At 50.6% G+C, this 24,811-nt stretch overlaps 7 protein-coding genes across 7 annotated transcripts; 1 reads left to right on the forward strand and 6 right to left on the reverse strand.

Moving 5' to 3' along the window:
- Position 1: 1 nt before the first annotated feature.
- ASPBRDRAFT_57925 (ATG3/ATG10 family protein) lies at positions 2 to 1,195 on the forward strand (the record flags this gene model as incomplete). Its single annotated transcript, XM_067627815.1, has 2 exons — positions 2 to 537; positions 646 to 1,195. 2 exons carry the CDS (start codon positions 2 to 4, stop codon positions 1,193 to 1,195), a joined length of 1,086 nt encoding a protein of 361 aa, XP_067475808.1.
- A 744-nt stretch (positions 1,196 to 1,939) lies between these two features.
- On the reverse strand, positions 1,940 to 3,062 carry ASPBRDRAFT_198990 (putative cell wall protein; the record flags this gene model as incomplete). The annotated part of the gene is made up of 2 exons (XM_067621272.1): positions 1,940 to 2,914; positions 2,979 to 3,062. 2 exons carry the CDS (start codon positions 3,060 to 3,062, stop codon positions 1,940 to 1,942), a joined length of 1,059 nt encoding a protein of 352 aa, XP_067475809.1.
- A 763-nt stretch (positions 3,063 to 3,825) lies between these two features.
- Positions 3,826 to 5,115, reverse strand: ASPBRDRAFT_198991 (uncharacterized protein; the record flags this gene model as incomplete). The annotated part of the gene is made up of 1 exon (XM_067621273.1): positions 3,826 to 5,115. The coding sequence occupies one exon, from the start codon at positions 5,113 to 5,115 to the stop codon at positions 3,826 to 3,828; it is 1,290 nt and encodes a 429-aa protein (XP_067475810.1).
- On the reverse strand, positions 4,789 to 6,315 carry ASPBRDRAFT_305493 (uncharacterized protein). The gene is made up of 5 exons (XM_067622790.1): positions 5,806 to 6,315; positions 5,480 to 5,654; positions 5,212 to 5,275; positions 4,939 to 5,122; positions 4,789 to 4,793 (listed from the first exon to the last, which is right to left on the reverse strand). The coding sequence occupies exons 1-4, from the start codon at positions 6,204 to 6,206 to the stop codon at positions 5,112 to 5,114; spliced, it is 651 nt and encodes a 216-aa protein (XP_067475811.1). The 5' UTR covers positions 6,207 to 6,315; the 3' UTR covers positions 4,789 to 4,793; positions 4,939 to 5,111.
- A 589-nt stretch (positions 6,316 to 6,904) lies between these two features.
- On the reverse strand, positions 6,905 to 7,651 carry ASPBRDRAFT_57927 (uncharacterized protein; the record flags this gene model as incomplete). The annotated part of the gene is made up of 1 exon (XM_067627816.1): positions 6,905 to 7,651. The coding sequence occupies one exon, from the start codon at positions 7,649 to 7,651 to the stop codon at positions 6,905 to 6,907; it is 747 nt and encodes a 248-aa protein (XP_067475812.1).
- Positions 7,652 to 9,128: 1,477 nt separating this feature from the next.
- Positions 9,129 to 11,173, reverse strand: ASPBRDRAFT_46770 (dolichyl-phosphate beta-glucosyltransferase). The gene is made up of 3 exons (XM_067625707.1): positions 10,668 to 11,173; positions 9,745 to 10,539; positions 9,129 to 9,667 (listed from the first exon to the last, which is right to left on the reverse strand). Exons 1-3 carry the CDS (start codon positions 10,782 to 10,784, stop codon positions 9,323 to 9,325), a joined length of 1,257 nt encoding a protein of 418 aa, XP_067475813.1. The 5' UTR covers positions 10,785 to 11,173; the 3' UTR covers positions 9,129 to 9,322.
- A 642-nt stretch (positions 11,174 to 11,815) lies between these two features.
- On the reverse strand, positions 11,816 to 23,299 carry ASPBRDRAFT_57929 (uncharacterized protein; the record flags this gene model as incomplete). Its single annotated transcript, XM_067627817.1, has 6 exons — positions 11,816 to 11,971; positions 12,038 to 13,524; positions 13,582 to 14,162; positions 14,298 to 14,457; positions 22,027 to 23,088; positions 23,146 to 23,299. The coding sequence occupies 6 exons, from the start codon at positions 23,297 to 23,299 to the stop codon at positions 11,816 to 11,818; spliced, it is 3,600 nt and encodes a 1,199-aa protein (XP_067475814.1).
- Positions 23,300 to 24,811: the final 1,512 nt, after the last annotated feature.

The following is a 24,811-nucleotide window of genomic DNA, read 5'->3' on the forward strand; positions in this document are numbered from 1 at the left end:
AATGAACATCCTCCACTCCACCCTCTCCACCTGGCGAGACCGTCTCGCCCCCGTCTCCCGCACTTCAACCTTCCGAACAACCGGCCAAATCACCCCTGAAGAGTTCGTCCTAGCCGGCGACTACCTCGTCTACAAGTTCCCCTCCTGGTCCTGGGCCGATGCCGCGACCCCGGCAAAGCGTGTCTCCTACCTCCCGCCCGGAAAGCAGTTCCTGGTAACCCGCGGCGTGCCATGTCACCGACGCCTGAATGACAACTTCGCCGGGGATGCAGGCCACGAAGACGAGATCGTCCGGGGCATGTTAGCGGGGGAGGGCGACAACGATGACGATGGCTGGTTGCGGACCGGAGGCGGCGATAATGCAGCAGCAGCAGCATCGTCGTCATCATCGGCTCGGATCGGAGATGTACGGACAGTCGATGAGGCCGGGAATATGGGCGAGGTAGAGGAACCGGAGGAAGATGAGATCCCGGATATGGAGGATGAGGATGATGATGAAGAGGCGATTATTCGGGAACCGGTGTCGGGGACGACACAGTAAGTTGATCACCCCTTCTTCCTCCCAGCTGTTACTTATCCCCTTCGATGCACACATCAAAGAAAAAGCCGTTCCCAATGAAGCTAATGAATAATATCATTAATCAGACCAACCCGCACCTACAACCTCTACATTACCTACGCCAACTTCTACCGCACCCCGCGCCTCTACCTCTCCGGCTACCTCTCCGCATCTGAACCCCTTCCGCCACAACTGATGATGGAGGACATAGTCGGCGACTACAAAGACAAAACTGTAACTCTCGAAGACTTCCCCTGGTTCGAAGGCAGCGTGAAAATGGCGACCGTGCATCCATGCCGGCATGCCTCCGTGATGAAAACTCTCCTAGACCGCGCCGATGCGGCGCTCAAGATCCGTCGCGATAAACTCAAGGCTGCGGCCGCGGCGCAGGCGGAGCCTGATGCGAAGGTCGCTGCCGGAGCGGGCGGGTTGGAAGGGCTAGTAGATGATGTTAAGGGGTTATCGATGGGTAGTGAGGGGCATAACCAGGGGCAAGGAGGAGATGAGTGGGAGATGTTGCAGCATGATGAGGAAGATCAGGTTGCGATCCGGGTGGATCAGTATCTGGTAGTGTTTTTGAAGTTTATTGCCAGTGTTACGCCGGGGATTGAGCATGATTTTACGATGGGAGTCTAGATGATTGACTGACTGACCTGCCCTCTCTTCCTTTATTGGGTTGCTTTTATCTCGTTGTGGTTTGGTTTCGGGGCTTATTATTATTATTATTATTATTATTATTATTGGGACCATGAGCTTGATTTCATATATTTCATTTCTGTTCTTTTGTCCCTCAATCTGCTGTGTTGGTGCGTTATGGCTACTTATCTCGCATGATCGCTCTCTTTCTCCTGGCGTAAGGAACAAATGTTGATTGTTATTATGAGACATGAATATAATATCACGAGATGTTTTAATGCAGATATCTTTTTTTTTTTATATATTTTACTATTTATTGCACTGAATATTTGGAATAGAACCAATCATCAAGATCAATATTGATACTAATACACCAAAGAAAGAGAGAAAAAAGGATAGAAAGAGAACATTACAAATATCATAAGCTAACCACCCAGTGATCCAAGAAAGAAAGAAAGAAGAAAGAAGAAAAGAATTCAGCCGAAATCAACAACCAACCAATAGACGCAGTAGTTACTTCCAGTCAAAGTAGAACCCACTCTGGAAAGAATTTGTATATCGAAGAGTAAAATGAGGAAAAGGGAAGGGGAAGGGGAAGGGGATGGGGATGGGGATGATGATGACAAAAGGAAACTTGGGGGTAGGGGCAGAGAGGGGGAAATATTTCAATGAGAGGTATGAAATGGAATAGACAACAGGAAGATTAAGTGATGAGTGATAGGAAGCGCATACACATGCTTATGCTTATGCAGGGCATTGGCAGGTGTATGCAGGCAAAGCTGGAGCAGCTGGGGACGGAGTGGGAGTGGGTGCAATCTTGGGCTCGGAGGCAGGCTCGTTGTGGTCAGGTTGGGGCTGGGGTTGGGACTGGGGCTGGGACTGGGACTCGGGCTGAGGGCTAGGTGTAGGGTTGGGTTGAGGCACAGGAACAGGCTCCGGGGTAGGAGATGACTCGGGTCCAGGAGAGGACTCAGGCCCAGGAGAAGGTCCATGTTCGGAAGAAGGCTCAGGAGATGATTGTTCAGGCTCAGGAGATTGTTCAGGCTCAGGCTGTGGCTCAGGCTCCGGTGCTGGGCATTCTTGCACGACTGGCTCTTCAGGCTCCTCGGTTTCAGCAGGAGGAGCTGGCTCGGAGGGTGTAGATGGTGCAGGGGGAGCCGGGGGAGCAGTGGTAGGGGGAGCAGCTGGTGGAGTAGTGGTTAAAGGAGCAGGAGGTGCAGCAGTCGTTGTAGGGGGAGCAGGAGGAGGAGCAGGAGCAGTTGTAGGAGGAGCAGGAGGGGGTTGGGTAGTGGTAGTAGATGTAGTAGCAGGAGCGGGAGGAGCAGGAACAGAAGTCTCGATAGGAGGATTATTAACTGGCGGAGGTGGAGGGGCTTTCGTCGTGGACTCTGGGATAGTCGTAGTAGTGGTGGAAGTAGTTGAGTGTTTTGGCCGTGGCTCTTCAGATTCCTCATACTCATTACTGAAGTAGTTTCCCAAGTTGACGCTGGGACCACCTGGGATGCCGATATTCAGTGAGTTACCAGCGTTGGTGTTGCTGGACTCGCGGGAGCCCTCGTCATCATCATCATCACCGTCCCGGTTGTCTTCATGATATCTGGTGGAGGCGGACTGGCCAGTGTTGAAGGAGGGACCATCAGGAATCGAGAAGCCCATGCCAGAGCCGGCCTGGGTGTTGGTATTGAAATGGTGGCTCTGTCTTCGTACGACGGCTCCATCCTGCAGGATGTGTTAGCTTTCGCTGGTGGTCAAACTTGGAAATGAGAATAAATGTCAAACGTACTCCGGTAGCGACAGGTGCAGACAGGACGGGAGCCACCGCCAGCACGAGGCACAACACTGCCGGAAGGCTCACGAGGTTGTACATTGTAGAGGAAAAGAATGTGACGTATCTCAAAAAAGAAGGAAGCTATCCGAGTTGGAGGAGCGAATGACCAATTCAGAGACAGGCAAGGACTGGAATGAGCTGTGAAAGAATGAATGCTGTGCTTTGCAGCGGATGAATGCTCTGATGACAAGAATGTCTGTCTCCAGATCTTGGGGTTCTTATACCAGAAGATAGTCATGCAGACATCGCTGTATACCAGGGTTTCAAGACCCTTTCAAGGACACCATGATCCCTCCGTCTAGGGCCAGCCCAGGGCCATGCAAGGCCCACGAGACAACCACGCCAATAGTCACGGTGACCTCATGGCGAGAAGGACCTAGCCACTCTCCAGGAGACAGCCCCTCTGAAGGGTAATATCCCTGTAGCAGTTATTCAAGCAGCGTCCAGGATGATAAGATAGGGAGGGATGGGGGCTTGACCAGGTCGGGGGCGGACGCAAGGAGAACAGAGCCATTGTCCGGCCAGATGTACACAAATACTGCAAAGAACCACACGAAAGGAACACCCCTGCTCTCTCAAGAAAAACTCCTGTTGCTTTAATATTTACACGTGATTGTTGATGCATATGCAAAGAAATAAGTTCCGTCATATTCGTCAGTCATGGTATCCATCCAAAAAAAAAGATAATGGCCCATCCCGTAATTAGGGATCCATGGTGAACATAGCTCCAAAATGTGGCCATGAGGTTCAACATCCACAACAAAGATCTGCGACCGCACAGTAAAACCCCTTCATTTCAATCCTACACCTTCCCACAGTCCGAGTTCCCAAAAGCTGTGCCAAAGTTCGTCGTGTTCTTGAATCTTAATTCGGGCTCCTCACCCTGACTGGGGGGCTCGATCTCAGCCTGTTTCTGATCAGTGCTTCGCGGATAGCCAAGGGCCTGCTTGACCTGGTCCAGAAGCTTTTGATCAAGCTCCTTCAGAAACTCACTATCGTGCTCTTCCTCATTCAGCAGGGAGAGTGGCCCCTTCAGAGCAGGGTCATCCGCCAAATCCGCAAAGTACGAGTCGGAGTTTTCTGCAGGTTGCCGAGGCGCGCCCGAAGCGAGGGGCTCCTCCTCGTTGGCGGCCTCCTGGGGTGACGGCTGCTCCGTGTCGATGTCTCGATCGATCTTAGCCATGGGGGTGTGACCGGCGTTCCTGGTCAGGTTAAACTCAGGGGGGCCAAGTTCAGACAGTTTCAATTTGAGGCTGTTGCGGTGCTCAACAGAGGGTCTAGAAGAAAGGGATGGAGAGCCCTCGAGCGATGGTGGCGATGGTGGCGTAATTACACGAGCGACAATCTCGGGCGGCAATGCTGAGGATTTCAGCGTGATTCCGTCAAGCTTGCTATCGAGCCTCTCAATTGGGACGGGAACGCATGCGCTCGAGGTCAAATCCGTCGCCTGAGACTTGGGCGACAGGGCAGCGTCCAAGGATGGCGCAGAGACGGATAGATTGCCTCCTTGCTCCAGATATAGGAGACCCGAGAGATCTGTCTTTTCCGCGTCAGGAAATACCCTGGTGGGCTTGCTTCCGGGGCTAGAACCTTCCCACACTTGGGCACTTGTTGAGTGAGAAGAATTCGTCCGTTCTGTCGAAAATGGGCGGCTGAATTGGCTTTGAAATGCAGATGATGATGGTGCATAAGATTGAAAAGTGCCGGTCGGGAGCGCGGCCGTACCAGTAGCGGCGGCCCCTGTGGATCCCCTACCCTTGAGCAGCGACTCTAGTTCAGAGATCCTCTGGTTTAGTAGTGCACGCTCATTCTCCCATAGTTGTCGTTCCTCGTTGAAAAGCTTCCTCTCATGCTCGAAATTTGCTCGCTGGCGATCGAGGAGCGACCGTACTTGTCTAAGGTAATCGGCACTTACAACCGAATAGCTGACTCCTTCTATATCTGGGCCTCCCGTATAGTTTGGCCTTGAGTCGAGATGGGTGTCTGGTACTGACTGTGTTCGACGAACGGGAGTTGGAGTGGGGGAGAAGCGAACTTCCTTGTAGAGGCTTCCATGGCCATTTGGGGACTTTGTAGCAGTTGCTGGTTTCATTTTGGGACTATTGGAGTTGCTGAGACACTTTAGGGGCAGTGTGTGTAGGGTCGGTTCCCTTCATAAAGTGATGAGAATGAGTGAGGGAGGGGTAAAGGGGAAAGGCGAAAGGAGCGAACAATTGGCGAAATAGCCACAACGTGAAGAATTTAGTAGGGTGCTAGCTAGCTAAACCATCAGCTGCACTATTCAGAGCCGAGCAATAGCAGCAGAGCATCACAGTGATAATCGCGCGTGGAGCGACACTCTGAACGTTCAGAACAGCAGGAATCGAGGGACAAGTAAGAACCGGGGAACCACACCGACCGGGAGAACGTACCAGTGGCAAATGAGATGGGGAACGGTGGGGGGGGGGGAGGCTAACTAGTTGTCCGGAGTGGGCAATCGACTGTTGTTGATAAGCCACCGGTGCCTGAAGCAGAGTTTCAAAAACCGCAGGGCGAGGAGCTTCGTGCTTCGTGGACCAACAGTAAGAGGGTGATGCTGGTAGCCAGCGACCACAGGAGGAGGGACAAGTGGACGATGCGCTTGACTGCAGACTGCAGGAGGTAAGAGATTATTATGCCACTCTTCTCTTGCTGGAATGACAGGATGGAAGATCCACCCGAATGCGGAGAGGGGCACAAGCAAGCGGAATCGATGGAGAGAAAACAATACTAGTTTAACTAGTTACTGCTAATACTGACTTACTCTGAGGATTCAGGATAGATCAGGGAGATATATAGTAGAAGAAAAATAAATGCCAGTGGTTCGATATCAAACGTGAGGGGGTTTAACCGCAGGCTAATATCTCCAAGACCAGACAGGGAAAGGAAGGAAACCAGGGGAGTCAAAAAAAGAACAAGGAGGGGGGAGAAGAAGAGAGGAAAAGAAAAGAATAAGAGAAAAAGAAGAAAGAAGCAGAAAAGGTTGTCAAGAAGCGTGGGATTGAAGAGTAATTTGGCTGCTTCTTCAACCACCAAAAGGAACTTGAGGCCGACGATCACGAGGCAGACAATGACGTTATTTCTTGGAGCAACGAAATAGTCACTCTTTTTCTCTACTTTCTCCTCTATGCTCGGACTCGTTCTTCTTCTGCTAGTTTCCTCCATCCTCCAGCCTTCACACTTTCACAGGAGTCAGCTTCTTCCCCTCCTACTTTCTAAGCTATGATTTCATGGTCCAGGCGGGTCAATGAATCCCCATCATCTGGTACGTCCAGCAGACGGACCGATCTGAAGCTAACCAACGACACTAACCGAGCGGGCGGCAACGGTTGCTGCTGTCCGCTGCAAGTCCCCCATGCATCAACCAACTATGATCATGCTACATGTCTAGCTTGCAGGAAAAGAATAGGACCAAGAATGACGCTGATTCAGATAGCTCTAATGACAGCAACAGCATGACGCTGAAAAACAGAACAGAACGACTAAAAGAAAACACCCTTCCAAGAATGCAAGCAACCAACACCATTCTCCGTGCTCATGCCCCCATCCCCACCCCCAAAACTCCAACGTGACATTCCGAGATGATTGGCAATCGAAGAGTGGAGTACCCTCGACACTAAAGAGAGTCTACTGCGCACAGTGTGCGCACATAATAAACTCTCTTCGCACCGATCTCCCTAAACGTCATCCTGCAGATAAATAATCCCAGTGGGTATCTGATAGGAAGGAGGAGAAACCCCCCTGTCGGATAAAAGTAAATGGCTGGACAGGTGAGACAAAATATTACTAATGTAGACAAATAGGAAGAAGAGGAGATCATCCCAACACCAAAACAAAAAAAAAAAAATAATGACACCCGGTTCCTATGCAACAGAGAGCTTCATCTGTGACGCCCGCGTCTCAGCCTGAAGCGACTTCTTCGCATCATCCATAACATATCGATGCATGGACGGCAGTGGAAAGAAATGAAGATCTTTTTGCAATGCTCCAAATATCGTCGCCAGATACCAGATACCTCGAGCAGACGATTCCAAACTCCCTACCGCCGCAGAAGGGAAGTAGAAGCGAGGATCCAAGTAGAACATGGTACTAGTCCAGTTCGGCAGCTTCTCCATCAACATGCGGGCGGCTGCTTTGTACTCCTTCAAGGTCCGCTTCGGCACGCCGGTTTGCGAGTGGACAAAGAAGAAGATCTCAAACCCAACGCTGCGAATGCGGTTGCGCGCCGTGGCACTGATGGTGTCCAGGAAGGCGCCCAATCGGTCCAGATTGAACGAGTTCAGGAAGAATAGCGTGTTCTGCGAATAGATGAAATCCTCGACCTCATCGTGGATTTGCCGGTTCACGGAGAGGAGGCTGCGAACTCGACCATTCTCGCCCACCCAGCTGGGACACATCGAGAGTGCTCGGTATCGGCCGCGCGCAGTGAAGACGTTCCCGCGGTCGTTGATCACAATCATCGGACGATCCGTAAACTCGTTGGGAACGACCACTGCATATTCGTAGATCATGAGACGAAGCTCTAGCGGTAATTTGAGGAATGGCGACGGTTTGGTTGGTTTTGTTTGGGGAGCATCCACCCAATGCTCCTGTGGTTGTGGTATTCCCATGACGCAGTGGGAAGCAGTAGATAGTCTAGGAAGAAGAAGTATGTACTAGCTCACGCTAGCTAGTGGTTTAGTTCGGAGTCCGTCGACGAAGCCAAACAGGTATCAGATCCACTCAGATCGAAGCACTCATAGTACAATAGTAGCACATATAATAGATCGAAATGTGCACCACCGTGGTCGACGCAAGAGGAATATATAAAGTCACCCCACGACGTCAGCTCTGACCACCTCCAAAGAAGAAAATCAGAACCTAACACCTGTAGACAACAGAGAAGATCCTGCGTGTCACCACAGACAAGCGAGTGACTGACTGACGAAGATCAGGCTATCTCTGCCAAGGACGGATATGATAGAAATCGTATGAATGTCTCACCATACCATAAGGTATGTAGTAAGTAGCTCGACTTTCCGAAATCCTTCAGAAAAAGCCACTCAGCAAAGCAAGCACGTAAATAAGTACTACCTCACCGAGGAGGTATTTCTCCGAGAACCGGTAGATACTAGTTAGTACCCCGTAGTAGAGTCAACGGCTAAAACCAGTGGCCACCACTCTACTCCGTAACTAGTAGTTGGGGTTAGCCCAGTAACCTGCAGAAATTGGCCGGCAGGCTATACTCCGTAGACTAGCTAGTCTACTAGGTAGGTCGATAACCGAGGGTATATGCAAGTAAGTGAACAGTCCAACAGGGATAGTATAGTAGTAGTGTGTGATGTAAATGAAGAATGAAGAGGGGAGAAAGAGAGGGGGAGAAAAGTGACGTTCAGGCAAAGAAAAATATCAGACCACCCATCATCATCATCTCCTTGAATAAAAAATAATCGCCTCATTTCGGAATTGACGGGCTAGAATGTTGTAAAAAATCAAAGTTTTTCATATTTCTATTTCTATTTTTTTTTTTTTTCTTCGTCTTGCCTCTTACCTCTTCAATGAAACAGGAACACCGCTACTTCGGACCGAAGAAGCCAAGCCGGATGTAAATTGACTTTTTTTTTTTTCTCTTCTCTTTTCTTCTCGTTTTAAGTGACAAAGTTTATTCTTTCGGTCCAGTTTTTTTCTTTGCTCCTTGGTCCTTACTATCTTCTAGGCTTTCGGGTAGGGCCGTTCGGGGTGGTTCCGCTACTAACTACTAACTAACTTATAGTTACTATCGGTTGCTTTGATAAAACCATTCATGTATAAGTGTATATGCTTGTTGTATTCATTTAGTTAGTATATCATAGTATATTATTAGAGAAATACATAGTAGAAAATAAAAAAGGGTCCTGAGGACAGTGATTACCTTGCTTGCTGGTCTGCCTCTGATGCAATGACGGGAACTAGTCATCAGGTGGTTTAGGCTTCTTCCGGGCCGGTTCTGAGGATCCGCCACCGCGGTTCTGAATGACGGATATTTTGCAAAGAAATTCAGGATTGAGATGAGAGCGTGAAAAGGCCTGGAGTTTGTTTGGTTCATGTAGCAAGGACTTATCTTTTGAGGATTTATTGTATATTAAGGAGGTAGGTCATCATATCCGCTCTGTGGTTACATACTCTTGCAATGATGTATGGCGAGATGCTATGTCAACCCGAAATAGATAAATGTATTATGTGACGATGTTGTTGTAGTCTGCCTCACTACTACTTTATCTTCTTCTCTTTTGATCTCCAGGTAAAAAAAGTATATGTATATATCAAGTACGCCGATAAACACCAAGTAACCATGCCGCTCGAAGAACAGCCAACCCCCAAGCCATGCCGATGCTATCGCGGATGACATTCAACTTGCTGCCCTTCACCTCTCTCCATCCAACGGGCACCTCGGCCACGGGGATGTCGGCAAACTCCGCGAGCATAAGCATCTCCACGTCGAAGATCCATCCCTCGGAGTGCATGTAAGGAATGATATACGGCAGCGACGCCCTGGAAAACAGCTTAAATCCACATTGGGTATCCTTGATAGTGGCGGTCTTGGACGGCGTCAACAGCCACAGGATCAGATGGAAAGAATGCATGAGGAAGTTGCGCAGTTTTGAGCGCTGTATCGCCATGGGAATCATCCGTTAGTAATGCTGGGTAAAGAGACATAGCTAGGCAAGACGGGTAGGGAGCATACCTTAACAACAGCTTCACTTCCAACCATATGCGCGCGAGATCCAACGGCCACTCCACGCCCCTTTGCGTCTTCGGTTTCCTGACAAGCCGCGACAAGCTTTCCGAGATCCTCGAATTTGCTCGCTCCGTCGGCATCCGCAAATACAATGTACTGACCGCGGACATGCCGCATGCCGTGGGTGACTGCTCCACCTTTGCCCCTGTTCTCTGTCAGGGACACCACCCGGATGGTGCCGGGGGGAATGCGGACTCCTTCATGCGTCCCTGGGGTCCAAGGGCCGGCGTAGCCTTTGGGGTGCATGGAGAGTTGGTGATCTCGAGCGAACGTGAACGCGATCTCTTCCGTTTTATCCTTGGAGCCATCCGAGACAAGAATGATTTCCCAGCCCTTGTTGTCATGGACCGGACGATGAGTCGCAGAGCCATTTGAGTGCCCATTGGCCTGTTTCCTTTGACGCACTGCTTTTTCGGCCGTGGTGGGCTCGGCGCCATTGACGGAGTTGGTCACCGTGCCATAGACCTTTTCCAGGTAATCCACTGCCTCTTCCAGCATGCCTCCCAGACGGTCTTCCTCATTATATGCGGGTACTACCAACGACATGAACAACTCGGCTTCCTCCATCGAGGTGTGGTCGAGAACCCGACCGGGACGTTTCTGAGCGTCCAAGGCATCTTGCCAGCAAGGTAACTGGAGTGGCTCCGTTACCGATCCATCCTTCAGGAGCGTACGGTATTTCTTCTCTTCAGGGAACGGTTTCCGCGGGACGGGGGCGACGGTGTAGAGAGTGATGTAGAACTATACAGAATCAGGATCGCTAGTTAGCGTTACGGTTCCAATTGCATAACCAATCAGGACATCCCCAGACGATGGGGAGCCCGGGGCGCAACATTACACCCCCGAGAAGCAGTGGAGTACAAACATACCAGGACGGACAGTCCAGCGAGAGTTGCGACCAGGGTAACGAGGAGGACCGAGAGCGGAACGTTGGCTAGGACCTCGGCGCAATGAACGCAGGTACCGAGGAAGGCACCTTCAGCCATGATGGTGTTGAAGACAAGGGAAAAGAGGGACGTCGGGCGAAGGGACAGATCGCCTCGAGCGGATGAAGATAATCGCGGACAGGAAGCGGATGGAGGAGGGACGTGAGCTCAAGTGCTCACAACGGGACAGAGACGATCCGATCTTGGCCAGCCATGCGACACGGAAGCTGTCTTGGAAGGATTGATCACCTAATTAACATGGAGAGAGAGAGCAACGATCCGAAGCAGAATGATGATGAACAAAAATGGCCATCGTCCGGGACCGAGAGAAGGATGGTAGGCAATCTAATAAAGTAGGAGGAGGAGGAGGAGCTCGGAAGGGGAAACGTGGTGAGATAAAGATAGTTTAGCATCCAAGCATGAGACGCGTTGCAGGCGCCAACTTGTCCTTTCACTTGGTTTCATTCGTTCCGCAGGCTCCGCTCGGCTTCGGCCTCCCCACTCGCTTTCTCGGTTCATCACTCCGCTTTTCTACGTATGCCTGTGGACGAGATAGATAGGGACTACGTAGTATCAATTGGAAAGAATCTCCATCATCATTCGGATCAGGCTCCTTCTTTTTTTCTCTTAATAGCTTGTTCGTTAATTACATACCAGTGACTTCGTTTTCGATTTCATGCCCACCATCGGTGTATATCTAAATGCTCCCACGCCTGTCTTCCCCTCTCTCTCCCTATACCAGTAGGGATGATCGTACACACTATTAATAAATTCGGTCTGAGGCTCACGGCAGATTGAGTGAGTAGTTGCTGGATAAACCCTTGATCAGGCGGAGGCTTCCATGATCCTCCTAGACGGTCTTTCGTCTGTGATCAACCTCGGGGTGGTTCTGCAGACTCGCACTAATACTTCGTCCACCACAAACGTATCGCTCTCATTTTAGAGCGCCCAGATATCGGGCCTTTTCATTATTTCGAGGAGGACCCTCGGTGGGATTCAATGGATCGGGCCAACCAGATAGCGTCTCTCGCGATATTCGATACTTCATGAACGTCCAAGATCCATGGCTCACAAATGAGCCAGGCCAGCCATCAGGTTTCACGCGCATCGTTGCCTGCGCTACCTTGACTGACCTCACTCGGCTTGGAAAAGGGGTTGTGTCGTTCGGCAATTGCCTCGAGCTCCAGGGCGAACGGCGTAGCAGAGAACTTCCGCTCGTTGACGTCATATGTAATCCAACGTTCAAACTACTCACAATTAGCATGACCATCGTGACGCGATCGCATGATCTTCCCATTGCATAGGAAGCTTACCTTAGCAAGCCTGATTCCCAGCCATATGCACCTGTACATCCGTGTGATGTCCCGAGACGGCGGCTCAATGTTCCTGCCCTCACCGGCAGTCGGTGCGTTGTCGAAGAAAGAAGCAGGATAATAACGTTGGCTCCAGGTTTGGCCACGGATCAGGAAGTCTTCCGCTACCCAGGTGGTCTCTTCTGACACGGGAAAGTCCTCCCTTTCGGCGATCTCCGGCCGGATGTAGCTGCGAAACAGCGTATTGAGGAAAGACACCAGTTTTCTCCACGGTACCGCGACTTCCACGCGGCTCATACCTCGTGGTGTTAGTGACAAGCACCAGAGGAATGCTAGAGAAACATGGCATGCCGCGTATACGTTCCTATCAGGGGTCTGATTGACTTGTTCGAGCATCACCGACAAAGTGTGGTAAGCGATGTAGGACCCATAAAAGAGCAGGGGCGACGGGTTCGCAGAGTCCCGAGAGGCTAAAAACTCGGTCTGCACAGCCCCAAGGTCACTGGCAGGAATCCAGGCGTTGGCAGCGGTGTCGTAGACATCGTCTAACGACGCTACTTGCGACTGGTCCACCTCCTGGAACTCGAGGCCTAGGTAAGCGTCGGGGCTGCCGTATTCTAGCATGGCCGCAATATTACAAGCGCAAATGAAGAACCCTTGTAACCGGAAGGCGGTACCCAGTTGGCTTATGGTCTGGTTCAGGAGCGATGCAAATGTGTCGATCGACTCGATAAAGCGATCTCCGACGTCTCTAGTGTACAGGTAGCCATGTGCAGCCACAAAAGCGCTTACGAGCGGCAGGCGATGAAGTGCTCGGGGTTCTCGCAAGAAGGGGTTGAATAGGAGAAAGATACTCTCCCGCGTGCCCGCAAACGGCTGGACACTGACCAGAGATCTCGTGTAGTAGAACAGTTGCTGGATGATATCCGGTCGGGCCAAGACCGCCAGATGATGCTGGATTCTGCCCACCTTGGGGTTCCGGTCTGCGGCCTGGTTGTACCAGTGTCGTGCCACGCCCGCCCAGGCCTCACGTTCGCGAAGGTCGGATTCTTCTACGGCCATCCGGTAGCGCGAGAGATCTCCCAGACACTCGATCCAGGTATCCTGGAAGGCGGGCACCGATTCGAGCATCAGTGTGATCATGGAATAGGCGTAGTAGATGAAGGCGAGCATGTGCTCTAAAGACTCCGGGAGCCGATGGCGCAGCAATTCCAACAACGAATGGATTCCATGGCGCCATAGCCGCGCGGGCATGGCATATTTCTCCGCTAGACGTTTCAGCGCGGGGCTCGCGACAGGATGTTGGGAGCAGAGAAAGAAATCGTGATACTCCTGCAGCATAGTTCCGTGAATTCCCACCAAGCTTTGATATTGAACCTGCGTCATCGTGGGCCATCCCTGGACCCGCTTGTGCCACACTTCGCATCTATTTTCTGCCATCACCAACCCGGCATAGATTCCTCGAACATCCTGAATCAGTTTTTCTTCTGTGCAATAATCAGTTTCTACTAGCTGAAGTATAAGCCCATTTGATGCTGATGTACCTCCGGATGTCCCAGTGACCGCGCCGGCGGGACTTTGAGCATTGCTCAATTGTCTCGCGGACTCTTGGCCATAGCTCAGACCCTCCGCAGACTCCCGTGGCACTTCGGAGAGAGAGGCCATCTCGTCTGGATTGGCGCTTGACCTCATTGGCGGGCGGCCGTCATGCATGATGGGACTGGAGCGAAACACTTGCGAACGAAGCGGGGATGCGCCACCAGGACTTTCGCCTCTGTCGTCCGCCATGGGAGCGGCATTTCTGGGAAGGCGAGGATCGCGGTCAGCCGGGCTGGCCTGCCCCATTTGACTTTCAGCTACTGCGCGGCTCGATGGGCGGACTAACTCGGTGTCAGACCGCCTCCATTGCTCCTGCCATGCTTGACGACATCCGTTCGGTACGTTTGAAGGAGCAAGATCGGCAACTCGCTCACTCACGTCATCCGAGGCAAAATCATCCGGGATAGCGCCCCCTGAATCGCCTCTCTTATGCGAAAATGAGGCACTTGCAGAGTGAAACGCTCGATTGGTGGTGGAAGATCCCGCAGGGGAGCCAGCATCCGACACCAACGGTGCTAGGGGCTTCCTATATAGAATGTTAGAAGCACTAGAAAAAGATAATAGAAATAGGGGAAAAAAAGCGTGTGGATACAATGCGACACACAGGAAGTATTCTAAAAGTAGTTCAAGAACCAGGGGTCAGGTGTGGGTGACTACTCACTTGGGGTGGGAAGAAGGATTCGGATCGATGTCCGGGTTGGCGGGCTCTAGTAGGGCTGTTGCAGAAGAAGCGCGATCATGATATGGAACCAGTAGGGAATCCTGGCCATTATTTCCGTCACTCATCGTATTGGCTACCGTAGGGTTATGTAACACGTCATCTGATCCGTATCAGCGAGCTGTCCAACACCAGGTTCTTGATAAGACGATCGGTCCGATGATGGTGGAGCTAATGCGACAGGTGAAGAAGATGATGATGGTGTGGTGGCGGTGGTAGTGGCGGTGATGATAGTGGTCCTGGGGAAGAGCGGACGAGAAGAAAGAGCAGACAGAGAGGTAGTAAAGAGGTTCGGAGAACAAGAGAGGACCAGGTGAATGAATGAATGAGCGCGCAAGTAGGGAGACAACCAGTAGATAATCGCGGCGCAAGTGAAGTGATGCTGGCAATGACGGAGGAAGCCGACAGAAAAACGGAAACGAGAGACAGGCAGTGCTTAAGGAGAAACAAACAGATCAGGACCCGATCTACAATGACATCAAAGGCCTAGTTTGGGACAAGCCAGAGAGTAAACCGTGAACAGCACAGCACAGCAAATCCCCGGGAGGTAGACAGAGAGAGCAAGGGAAGAGGGGTAGTAGTCGATGGCTTTTAAGTAAAAGCAGAAGAGTAGACATGGGAAGAGAGAAGGAGGTAGTAGTTTAGAACCCACAGCAACACTACTACTGACGACAATAATCAAATAGTAATAATAATAATAATCAGAATAAGAAGAATAATCAAAATGGTAATACTGACCTGGGACACGTTGAGAGGAACACGGCGGGATTATTTAAGAGGCAGATGACATTTAGGTTCTTTAGGCAACTAACTCCATCTCTGCCTAGGAACCAGAGTGAGCAAACCGGTTAGGACAAATTGCGCACGAACACCGAAAGGAACGATTGATAGTCCCAACCCACACCTCGGCGTGATAGTAGGAAGGCTAATTTTCCCTTGAAGAATGGATAGATCGAGGAGGTCAAATCGCGGAGACAAAAAAGCGACTAAGAAGAAGGCGGAGAAGAAGAGCGAACAGCAGCAGCAGAAGCAGCAGCACAAGCAGCACAGCAAGCAACCAACGCAGCCAGCCAGTTTCCAGTACCAGTAAGTACCAAACAGCAACCGCAGCATCAGGGGGAAACAAAAGGAAAGGAAAGTTAATACGGAGTAACGGATACTTACTCCGTAATCAATTCGGTCATTTCTCTCTTCTTCATCCTTTTTCTTTCTTTACTTTCTGACTTCTCTAGTTACCTCTAGTCAGTTGGTTTGTCTTATCTTCTATCTCTCTAATCTTTCTAATTTGATTTTCCAATTCTTCTTGGTTCTCGGACTGAAAGTCAATTTTCCATTCTATTACTTTTGTGGTGACTCTTACCGATGATACTGAATGGTATTGATACTGGATGGGTATCGATACTTCCTTGGGGAAGGGGAGACTGGCTGGCTGAGATTGGTTTGACTGGCCTGAATAATCACAAGAAACGGTCTCACCGCGGTAATCTTCCGGTATTGGGGTAAGGGTGACTTGGCGGCCATGGCTGCCTGTAATTACACACAGACAACTTACCAGCATTCGGGTAAGGATACGGTGCTGGTAAGCCGCAGTTTTCGGTAGCCTGACGATTTGCGGGCAGTTGCCTCGTCGGCTTTGTCCCACTCGCTTCCTCCCTCTCGAGCCTCTCAAGGGATCAACCTGGTAATGCTCTGGGATGATCATCTGGTGAACCTTGAAGATCAGTCCCGATCAGTCGTTGGCTATATCATTCCTTTTTTATTTGTCTCGTCCTCTCTCTTTCCCCCCAAACTCCGAATAGAACCGCATCGTGGCGAGATTTCTTTCCCGCCCGGCCTGTGTGGCGCGCCGCTTTGCTACTACTATGAGTACGATAACTGCTACTACTGTTGCTACTTCTTCCTACCGTTTCATCTGGGATCACGGCGCAAAGAGAGACACTATCTTCGGCAAGCTTACTTTGGAGAATGGTTAGAAAAGTCAATGGTCTCGACAGTTTGCTAGCAATAGTCGATCGACTTCCCCTCCCCCCGAGCGCCACATCTTCCAGGAAGAGTAAATTGGATATCATACCTACTTCCTACTTCCTACTTCCTCCTTCTCTACTACTCACTCGGTTACCAGAGCTGCCCACGCATCCGAATCTCCCTTCTTGCGCCTTCTTTCCTGGTTTCTTCCCACAGTTTCTCTTCCACCCCCTGTCCCCCCTTTAAACGCCCACGAGGGTCGTGGCAAACTTATCTGTCACCTCGGTTTCAATAGTCTCTATTACCATCCGTCTCTCGCGGTCTGCCGCAGGACGGAGCGCTTACAAGCAGCTTCCCTACGTTAGCTGGATTGGCGATGTTGATGCTTAGACCCGACGTTTTGGGGAGAGCCACATTTACCGGAGCTCCTTGCATGCAGCAACCTGTGGGCATATTTGACTCGACCCTCATCGCCACTTAAACCAACAAGCTTAATTCCAGGAATGAGGGTGCGGTTGCCCTTGCTTTATAAGGTGTGTCCCCCTCCCTTGACGAATCCACAGTTTCTCGAATTCGCGCCCACGCGGTGCTACTTGATCTTCACCGGGACAACGGATGCTACTGCTGGTCGCCTGAGCGGCGTTTAACCTCCGATCTGTTTGATTTGCCGCACAAGGCTGCGGTTGACAGCGTCAAACCACAGCCCTGTTGGGGCACAGATCAAGGGAGTCGCTGCCTGATCAGACCATGGTGGATTTGTTCGTATTTTGCCATAGCCACCCCCCGATTCCACAAACCATGGCCTAAGGGGCTAGAAGATGACAAACCGGCAATGGCCGGTTAGTTATCAATTTCAGTTCGCCCCCCCTCTTCACCGGGAACGTACTGAGCATTTACTAAATAATCGGGATTGCCCTTGCATGGACACCGCTACTCTGGTTCAGCTTCGAAAAAACTTACATACATAGAGTGGGTGACACTTTGCACAGTACAGCAGCACACTATTTGTCTCTTGGAACGAAAGGATTAATGTAGGTCGGTTAATATCAAGTAAGTGCACGAGCACGGCTACCGGCCGACTCTTAAGTGCCGCCAAATCGCCTCATACCGGCGGTAGCTAGTCAACAGTAGAACATGTCGCATGTGGGGACTAAATCGTGATCAGCGCGCCACGTTCAACGTCGGAAAGGCTTGAGCCTGAGATATTACCAGGTGTTATTCAGGGTCTGATCGACCTGCCGCCCCAGTGAGGCTGGTAGTTTATCAGCTAGTGGTGTGGATCAGTCGTATAAGAGTGGGACGGTCTGCCTTTAACCTCGAGGTGGTGTTGCTATACATGGCCTCATTTCTGTCAATACTCCCAGATCCAACACAGGCAGTTGGCATGCGATCGAAGATTTGTCAGTGCTGTCTCCCTGGGACAAAGCACAAGACCGCATTGACTGTCGCCTCTAGCCCGTCGCGATATATGTCTGACATAAGACAGGTAGGCCGACAGTACACATCTTGCTACGGAATGAGCCAAACACTGCAGATGCCAGTGCCTAAAAGTAAGGACATTATGACAGGCCCGTCTCTTGATCGTTTGGGCGCTGTCCGCCTGACCGATCTTGGGCCCAAGGGGGCCGTGCAGAGACGTCCACTTCAGTCCCTACGGAGTTTGCAGCGTTCCCACTAGCCTTCTGAGATCACACGCCTACCTATATCTGATGTCCCTTGGTGGCACACCCTTCTAACTCGCCACCCGACGTGGAATGACCTGTCATTGCAATGGTATCGTTCAAGAGTCGCTGGTACCGCATGCTGACTGGGAGGTACTATTGGGGCGGATACCCTCTTCCAGGTTTCACAGCGCGGTGATGCTTCAAGAATGTGAAACGAACTCCTGCGCGCGAGATGGTGAAGGGGGGAGTCGAATAGCATCCCTTTCTGCGGTCTATATGTGGGCGCTTTGAATCTACAATGGGTCGGACATAAGTGTTCTACTGCGATCCCATCGGTACAAGCATGATCCGTACATTCTGATAACCACAAATAGTAAAGACCAGAGACGGTTCAGAAAAAAATCCAGCAAAGCGAAACACAAAGGCACGGATCAGGCTAGTGCGGCTTAAGCTTACAGAAACTAGTTTGTCGAGGCCAAATCGACAGGCCATAGGAGGAGCTCGAAGCCAATTACCGAATTGCATAGCACACCGTTTCTAATTGCCTAGTTTCTCCAGGTTAGGCCATGATATATCCCATTGGAGACCAAACTTTAAGTCACCCAAGGCTATCGATTTCTGTACCTTGGTAGCCGATGAAGCTATTGGTATTAACCCAGACACACCTGACATTATCATAGGTTTTAGATAATGGAAAGTATAACCTATACTATTGGCAGTGGTATGCTTATTCCCATGAGCATGGACATCTGGAACAGGCCAACCAGATATCGGTCTATCTCTCGTGCTGGCCTATTGTCGCCCAATTACTAGGGATGTGGAGTGGAATAGGTTTCACTTTTTTAGAAGACTGATGGCAAACTACTAGTGCAGATTCCCTGTTAATCAAGGGCGGTAGCACAGGGATGATATCAAATCACAGCCACGATAATTGACTGGTAATCCAGGGTTGAAACATAACCTTCGGACTTCCGTATTGAAGCACCATCATGTTTGTCTGCATTGAAACAACATCTCATCATGCTGGTTTGCTCATTTCCTGCTAGGTACAGATGCATGTCCTTCGACGAGGAATCATCCCTGTCCTAACATGCAGGCATGTGTCGCGGTTTCTAAAGCAAACCGTTGGACGAGAGAGAGAGAGAGCGAGAGAGCGAGAGACCGATCAACGGTCAACACACATACATACATAGTACCCGCACTGGCACGAGCAGAGGATGCAAAGCCAGTTGATAGGCTCTCTATGCACTGTCTTAAGTAGGGTCTGAGCGGGAACTGCCAGACCCCGGCTGGCCTAAAGATAGTTTGTTTCCCAGTGATGGCTCCTTAGCACCTGACTAGGGCCTCCTTTCCCCTACCGTGGCTTGCAGTCTGGCAACCTCACTGGCTAGACGCTTCCCCAAGATCCAAAACCACGAAAACAAAGCCTCCCCGGGTTTTGCTAGTGGTTGCCTTTCCCTATGCGGCCCATGCACGTTGCCGGGGGAAGAAAACCCTGGCTTGGCGGTCCTCATCCCATGTCCCTGATCGGGCAATCGGTCAAAGGGCTGGATGGAAGCCATGCGATGCACCTCTCCGTGTTGGATCGCATCCCATCCCTCTCTTCTCCCACCTCTGCTCTCTTCTCTGATCCTTGGGGTGTTTCTTTCCTCCTTTTTTTTCCACATTCTCGACTTGCTTGCTATTTCGGTAAGCCACATCAACTCAGCCAAAGTGAACTATCCTTTTCAGCCTCGATACAAGCAAGTGTTCTGAGACTCTAGTTGTATCTTTAAGGAACTCTTCCTCTCCAATTAGGCCTCCTTTTGCCCTCAGTCACAGGGCTACAACTTGCTCTGGACTCTCATTCATACAGAAACACACTATGCTTCCATATAAACAATGTCATTCTCTTAGGCCTCCCTCCAGATAATGTCTCTGGAATGATCTGTGGTGGTCCAATTCATCCACGCAACTGCCAAGTCACTCGCACCGTCTGCCAATTCCCGTCACGCCAAGCGGGTACCCTTTCAAGCGCACTACCCCTGACGGGCCAGCTGGCCACCAGGAAGTACCGCTGCAAGTGACAGGCGCAGAAAAAGTTCCATTCGACTGAGAGGTCGCATTTCCCCGTATTAGTTCCAAGGGTTCCAGCGCATCAAGCAGAGCCAGCGCATGCACGAATGTTTGAACCGTCGTGCAGCACACGGATTGGGAAGTTTTGCAGGGCAGATTCAGTCTCTGACATGGCTAGGCTCCAGGTAATGCATATGAGCTGTTGTTCTGCAATGATGAGGGGCGTGGTACAGGTTCCGGAAGCGCCGGGGGAAACAAACAATGCCAGCATATGCGCCATCGTTGATGAAGGGCCAGACTGCATCGGAATCTAGTGTGGGATCTGCTTAGTTGAAAGTGGAATGAAAACGGGCGAAAATTCCTTTCTGATTATATGGTGGTGCGGGAATTGGTGTAGATATTGCCTGCGGCACTATCAGAGGACCTGCGGTCGATTGATCAAGAGAGACGATGGTGAGTGCTGTGCTCTTATCTTGTTCATCTTTATAATCAAGCCCAAAAGTCAATACCATCAATGAGACGTAAAACATCTGGACATTTCCCTCTGTATAGACTCCAGCCTCCCAGACAGCGCATCCTCTCCGTCTGTCAGCCATCCCGAACAATATGAAACCTTAAGGAAGCCAAAACAACCCGAGCAAAGTAATGCCTACTTATGCATTCATAACTACCTTACTAGCTACTATCCATGAGGCACATGCAAACGACAAGGTATACCCTAGTTATTTGATAGCAATTCTCACAAACAAACCCCAGCCGATACATTTCATTCCTTCCGAGCACTGCCCCATACCGGGAAGATACCCCTTCATTATAGCAATAATCTCTCTTCGAGAATCCTTAGTATATAGATAGATAGAACCCTCCAACGATAGACTACTATTACACTACCCCCAGAAAGAAGAAACGAACATCATCGTTCTTCATCTTCATACTAGATAAGTAAGTAACAACTTTACCAAAAACAACCCACCAATAGAAACGAACAAAAACAGCAAAACCCCCTAACTAATCCCTTAAAAGGAAGGAAGAGAGGATCGTCCTTCCAACCACGGTAACAGTAACAGCCCGAGAATCCAGGAAATATCCACAAAGTATGCCCCATCTCTTCTTAGTACAATACAATCAAATCCCCTTAGGTCATTTACAACTACTTACTTACTTACTACTAGAAGGAACTAGTAACCGTCTCAATACTAAGATACTACTAGGATACTTAGTTAAGTAGTTACTTACTTATCGATCTCGATCGACTCCTCCATCACCATGATTGGTCGATCTATACAACCCCCAAGAAGCATCATGATATAACTCACAGCCACCACCATCAGCCAGCGCTGCGCGAGTTGGATGGATGGATTAATATCCGGTTTCATGCACGGAGAAATTTTTTTTCTTCTATTTTTCCTTGGTTTTTCTTGTGTTTTTCTCTTCTGCAGATTCGCGCCTGGTTGAGGCGTGGATACGAGCAGTGTGCATGTAGAGATGAGGTGAGTGATTAGATTAGTGTAAGGGACTGTGGGCCATCACTGTATTATTACTGTTTAACGCTAAGTAGCTATAGTTGACTATGCAAAGGAAGCATCGTGGTATATCGTAGATGACTCATATTCCTAGTGAATTTAGCTAGACTCAATGATTGAGTTCCTATCAACTCGATTCTCGTATTATCATTTCTAGATCTGGACATGAGCTGTATTCTAGTGTAGTGTGAATGGTCCTTATTAACGCCCAACCTGAAACTCCGGGTTATGCTAATACAGCCGCACACGCATAGAATAGCCAAGACATACGTAGTAGCTAACCAGTGAGGTGTATCGGTACATGGAGTGTGGGGTGGAGCTGCATCGGTTAGTTATGAAAGAAAAATCCGCATCTGTGTCCCCAAGTCAGTGTAAGCAATGTTCAATAAGTGTTGAGGGAGTCATCAAAATCAGTCTATACCTTTTGTCTCACAGGCGCTCGGCATATCACACACGGCGGTTGACCCCCCAGCAGGCCTCGTTCCAGGACACTGCTTGGGATCTGAATCTCGGCACACCACCGACAGAGGACCGCATGGCCACAAGGGAGCAGGACTGTATCGACGAGTTGGGTGAAGCAAACCTTACATTCGAGTGAGACTCGCATTTCATGCGCCTCCTTTGGCTCGGGGCGGCCATCTTTCGCATTGTCGAGACTGGCGGATGGCTTCGTGGGCTGAGTACCGAGCCCCTGCCGCTGGCGCTGGCGCTGGCGCTGCAGGTGCATATGAGCTTCCACAAGTGCCTGAGCAGACTGCGGGTTGTATTGACGTCCTGAGTGGCCGAGCAACTGTGCTCGCCGAGCAAACTCCAGCCGTTGCGGAAGGGGACGCCCGTATCGGGAGGCTCCTGCATTCATTGAGGCTGACGGTGGCGTGCCTCTGGCCACAAAAGGACCTGTCGATTCCTCGTCGGGCATCGTACCTAGCGGAGCAATATAGGCGCCATCGTCTGATTCGGGATATGGCTGCAGGCGAGAAAATGAACCCTGATAATAATTCGGCGATGTTGTCACTGGAGAAGCAGCGGGGATCGGATGCTGTGGGCCTTGCTGGCTCCTCGCTGGTGGCGGCACGTAACCTCGAGGTCGAAGAGTTGGCGGAACGACTGCAGTAAACGATGTCAAATCGGGGTTGTTCGGTGACGCGTCGCCTGGTGAGGCGCCAGACACTGATTCCGGCATGGTCATGGACATTGTTGGCCGGGTGATGCTTGAGCGCTGGTCCCGCTGGGGGTAGGCAGGAAGGCCGCTGTACTGACTTTGTGAAAGTGAGAGAGGTCGTGCATGAGGGTACGTGTATGAGCGAGCTGGATCGCCACCAGGATTGTAATCCAACTGGTGGCCGATATTGCTCGGCTCCCCATAGTACTGGTTTGGCGTGTAGCGGGGCATTGTGATAAAGCCATTGCTCAAGTAAAAATAAGGGGACCTTGGGGGTTGCTGTGAAGTAAAAGAAGTTGTCTGGCCTGATGTAGTACTGGGTGAGAAGGTGTTTGGCGCTCCAGACAGACTCGCAATAGAGGGGACTAGGAGCTTTCCGTTATTTCACAAGCAGATAACATTCGCGGCATGTTTGCACTGACCTTCTTCATGATATGTTGGACGCGGCGCGTCAGGCATCGTGATGTCCATCACGTCTCGAGTGCTAGGCTGGGCCAAAGTGGCTGAATGGGGGGTGGAGTAGTTGGGAATCGCTGCAGAAAGCCTGTCCAGAGGAGCACGACTGGCAGAGTCCATGAGTGATGGCAACCCTGGCGCAGGCGCAGTGGTCGAATTCCCTGAATGTGGTACGCTAATGGCGCGTCAGCTAGCAGCTACACGCGTCTAGCTTTTTCAGGTGATAGTTGTTCTCACCAATAAGGGACTCATGAACATGTGCCGATGAAGACGCGTTCGACAACATACAGAGCTTAAGGCTGTGGCAAGCAGGAGGAGAGCAAATAGAGATAGTAATTATACTAAGAAGGTGATGTGCAGGAGTTATCCGCTTCACTAGGAAAAAGTGTAACTAGGAATAGTGAGTGAGTCCAGTGGGATTCTTGGAGGTGGATCACACTCCAGCAGTGAAGATAGGCAATCGGATGATGCCTACTTCCGACGTATCCAAAGCTCTATCACGCTCACGGTGACTGGAGGAATCTCGTGTCTTCCTGGAAATATATATCTGTAATAGTCTACCCACGCATAGACAACTGGAATAGCATGCAGACTCAAGACGTTGAGATGGATAGCATGCTGGTCAATGCAGACTGAGAAGTTTTGGCCGGACACATATAACTCGCAACTAGAAGCTTAATCCAGGCAGGGATAGAGTGAATGCATACATTCTGTTTTCCGTGCTGCCTTCCAGTTGTTCTACTGCGACCGAATTATCGGTCGGATATCTTGGCTGTTATCGCGATTGATTCCAGGCAAAAACCACACAAGTGGCACTTTCCGATGTCGATAGAAGCACCTGTGTCCCCGCAACAATCCTGCCAACAAGAGGCTGATTCCAGGCCGTTTGATGTCTCGGATTGGCTACCAAAGTCAGATTATCTTCGAGATCATGATCCGGACGAGCCAACGATGTAGTATCAAGACACCGCGAAGCAAGCAAGCAGGTGTGAGATAGTTGCAGGGGAGAGAAGTGGGATCCAAGACAGGAAACCCAAATGGCAGCTGAAGCTTAACGCGGATGGTTTCCCGGTCTCTCCTGGTCGGACCAACTTCCAGCAGAGCTTGAATTCTGGGTTCTTGGGTTCCCAGTGGAGTTGGAACTAAACTTCATCGAAATGTAAGAGGCTGGAAGCGAGGGAGTAAAGACTAGAGACGCTTGAACCACTGGAAGGCCAAGCTCCCAGGAAATATGGAAGCTTTCTGGAACGAGTACAACAACGAACACAAAGGGATCGAATGACTCCGGGAGAGGTCGCAAACAGGCTGACAACGAGCAGTGGCACCTCGGGGACCAGATTACCGATCCAATCGGACTGGAAGGATAGCTGCAGGGTAGATTAAGGGAGGGGGCTAAGGGGGGAAATGAGGAGGCCGGGGAGAAGAGGGTGATAGACGAGGAGAAGAGGGAGATAGACACGGAGAGGAGAGGCTGTAAGATGGAGGACAAGCTTCCGAGAGTCGCACAGACCGAAACAGAAGATCGATAGAGAGAGAGAATGTGCGTGTGAGAAGAGAAGAGAGAAAAGGGAGAAGGAAGAGAGAGAGGGAGAGAGAGAGGTTGGATTGGAGGGTGTCAGTGAGAGGTGAAGG

The sequence above is a fragment of the Aspergillus brasiliensis genome, assembly GCF_001889945.1.
Source record: "Aspergillus brasiliensis CBS 101740 unplaced genomic scaffold ASPBRscaffold_12, whole genome shotgun sequence".
Classification (NCBI taxonomy): Eukaryota; Fungi; Ascomycota; class Eurotiomycetes; order Eurotiales; family Aspergillaceae; genus Aspergillus; species Aspergillus brasiliensis.

What these genes read in the sequence shown, in the direction of transcription:
- ASPBRDRAFT_305493 (XM_067622790.1), bottom strand. Translation starts at nt 6,206, where the DNA reads ATGGAGGAAACTAGCAGAAGAAGAACGAGTCCGAGCATAGAGGAGAAA. An exon ending in ATCTATCCTGAATCCTCAGA is followed by an intron (nt 5,655 to 5,805) that starts GTAAGTCAGTAT and finishes TACCTCCTGCAG; the next exon opens with TCTGCAGTCAAGCGCATCGT. An exon ending in TTGCCCACTCCGGACAACTA is followed by an intron (nt 5,276 to 5,479) that starts GTTAGCCTCCCC and finishes TTAGCTAGCTAG; the next exon opens with CACCCTACTAAATTCTTCAC.
- ASPBRDRAFT_46770 (XM_067625707.1), bottom strand. Translation starts at nt 10,784, where the DNA reads ATGGCTGAAGGTGCCTTCCTCGGTACCTGCGTTCATTGCGCCGAGGTC. An exon ending in TCGCTGGACTGTCCGTCCTG is followed by an intron (nt 10,540 to 10,667) that starts GTATGTTTGTAC and finishes GATTCTGTATAG; the next exon opens with TTCTACATCACTCTCTACAC. An exon ending in GAAGTGAAGCTGTTGTTAAG is followed by an intron (nt 9,668 to 9,744) that starts GTATGCTCCCTA and finishes ATGGCGATACAG; the next exon opens with CGCTCAAAACTGCGCAACTT.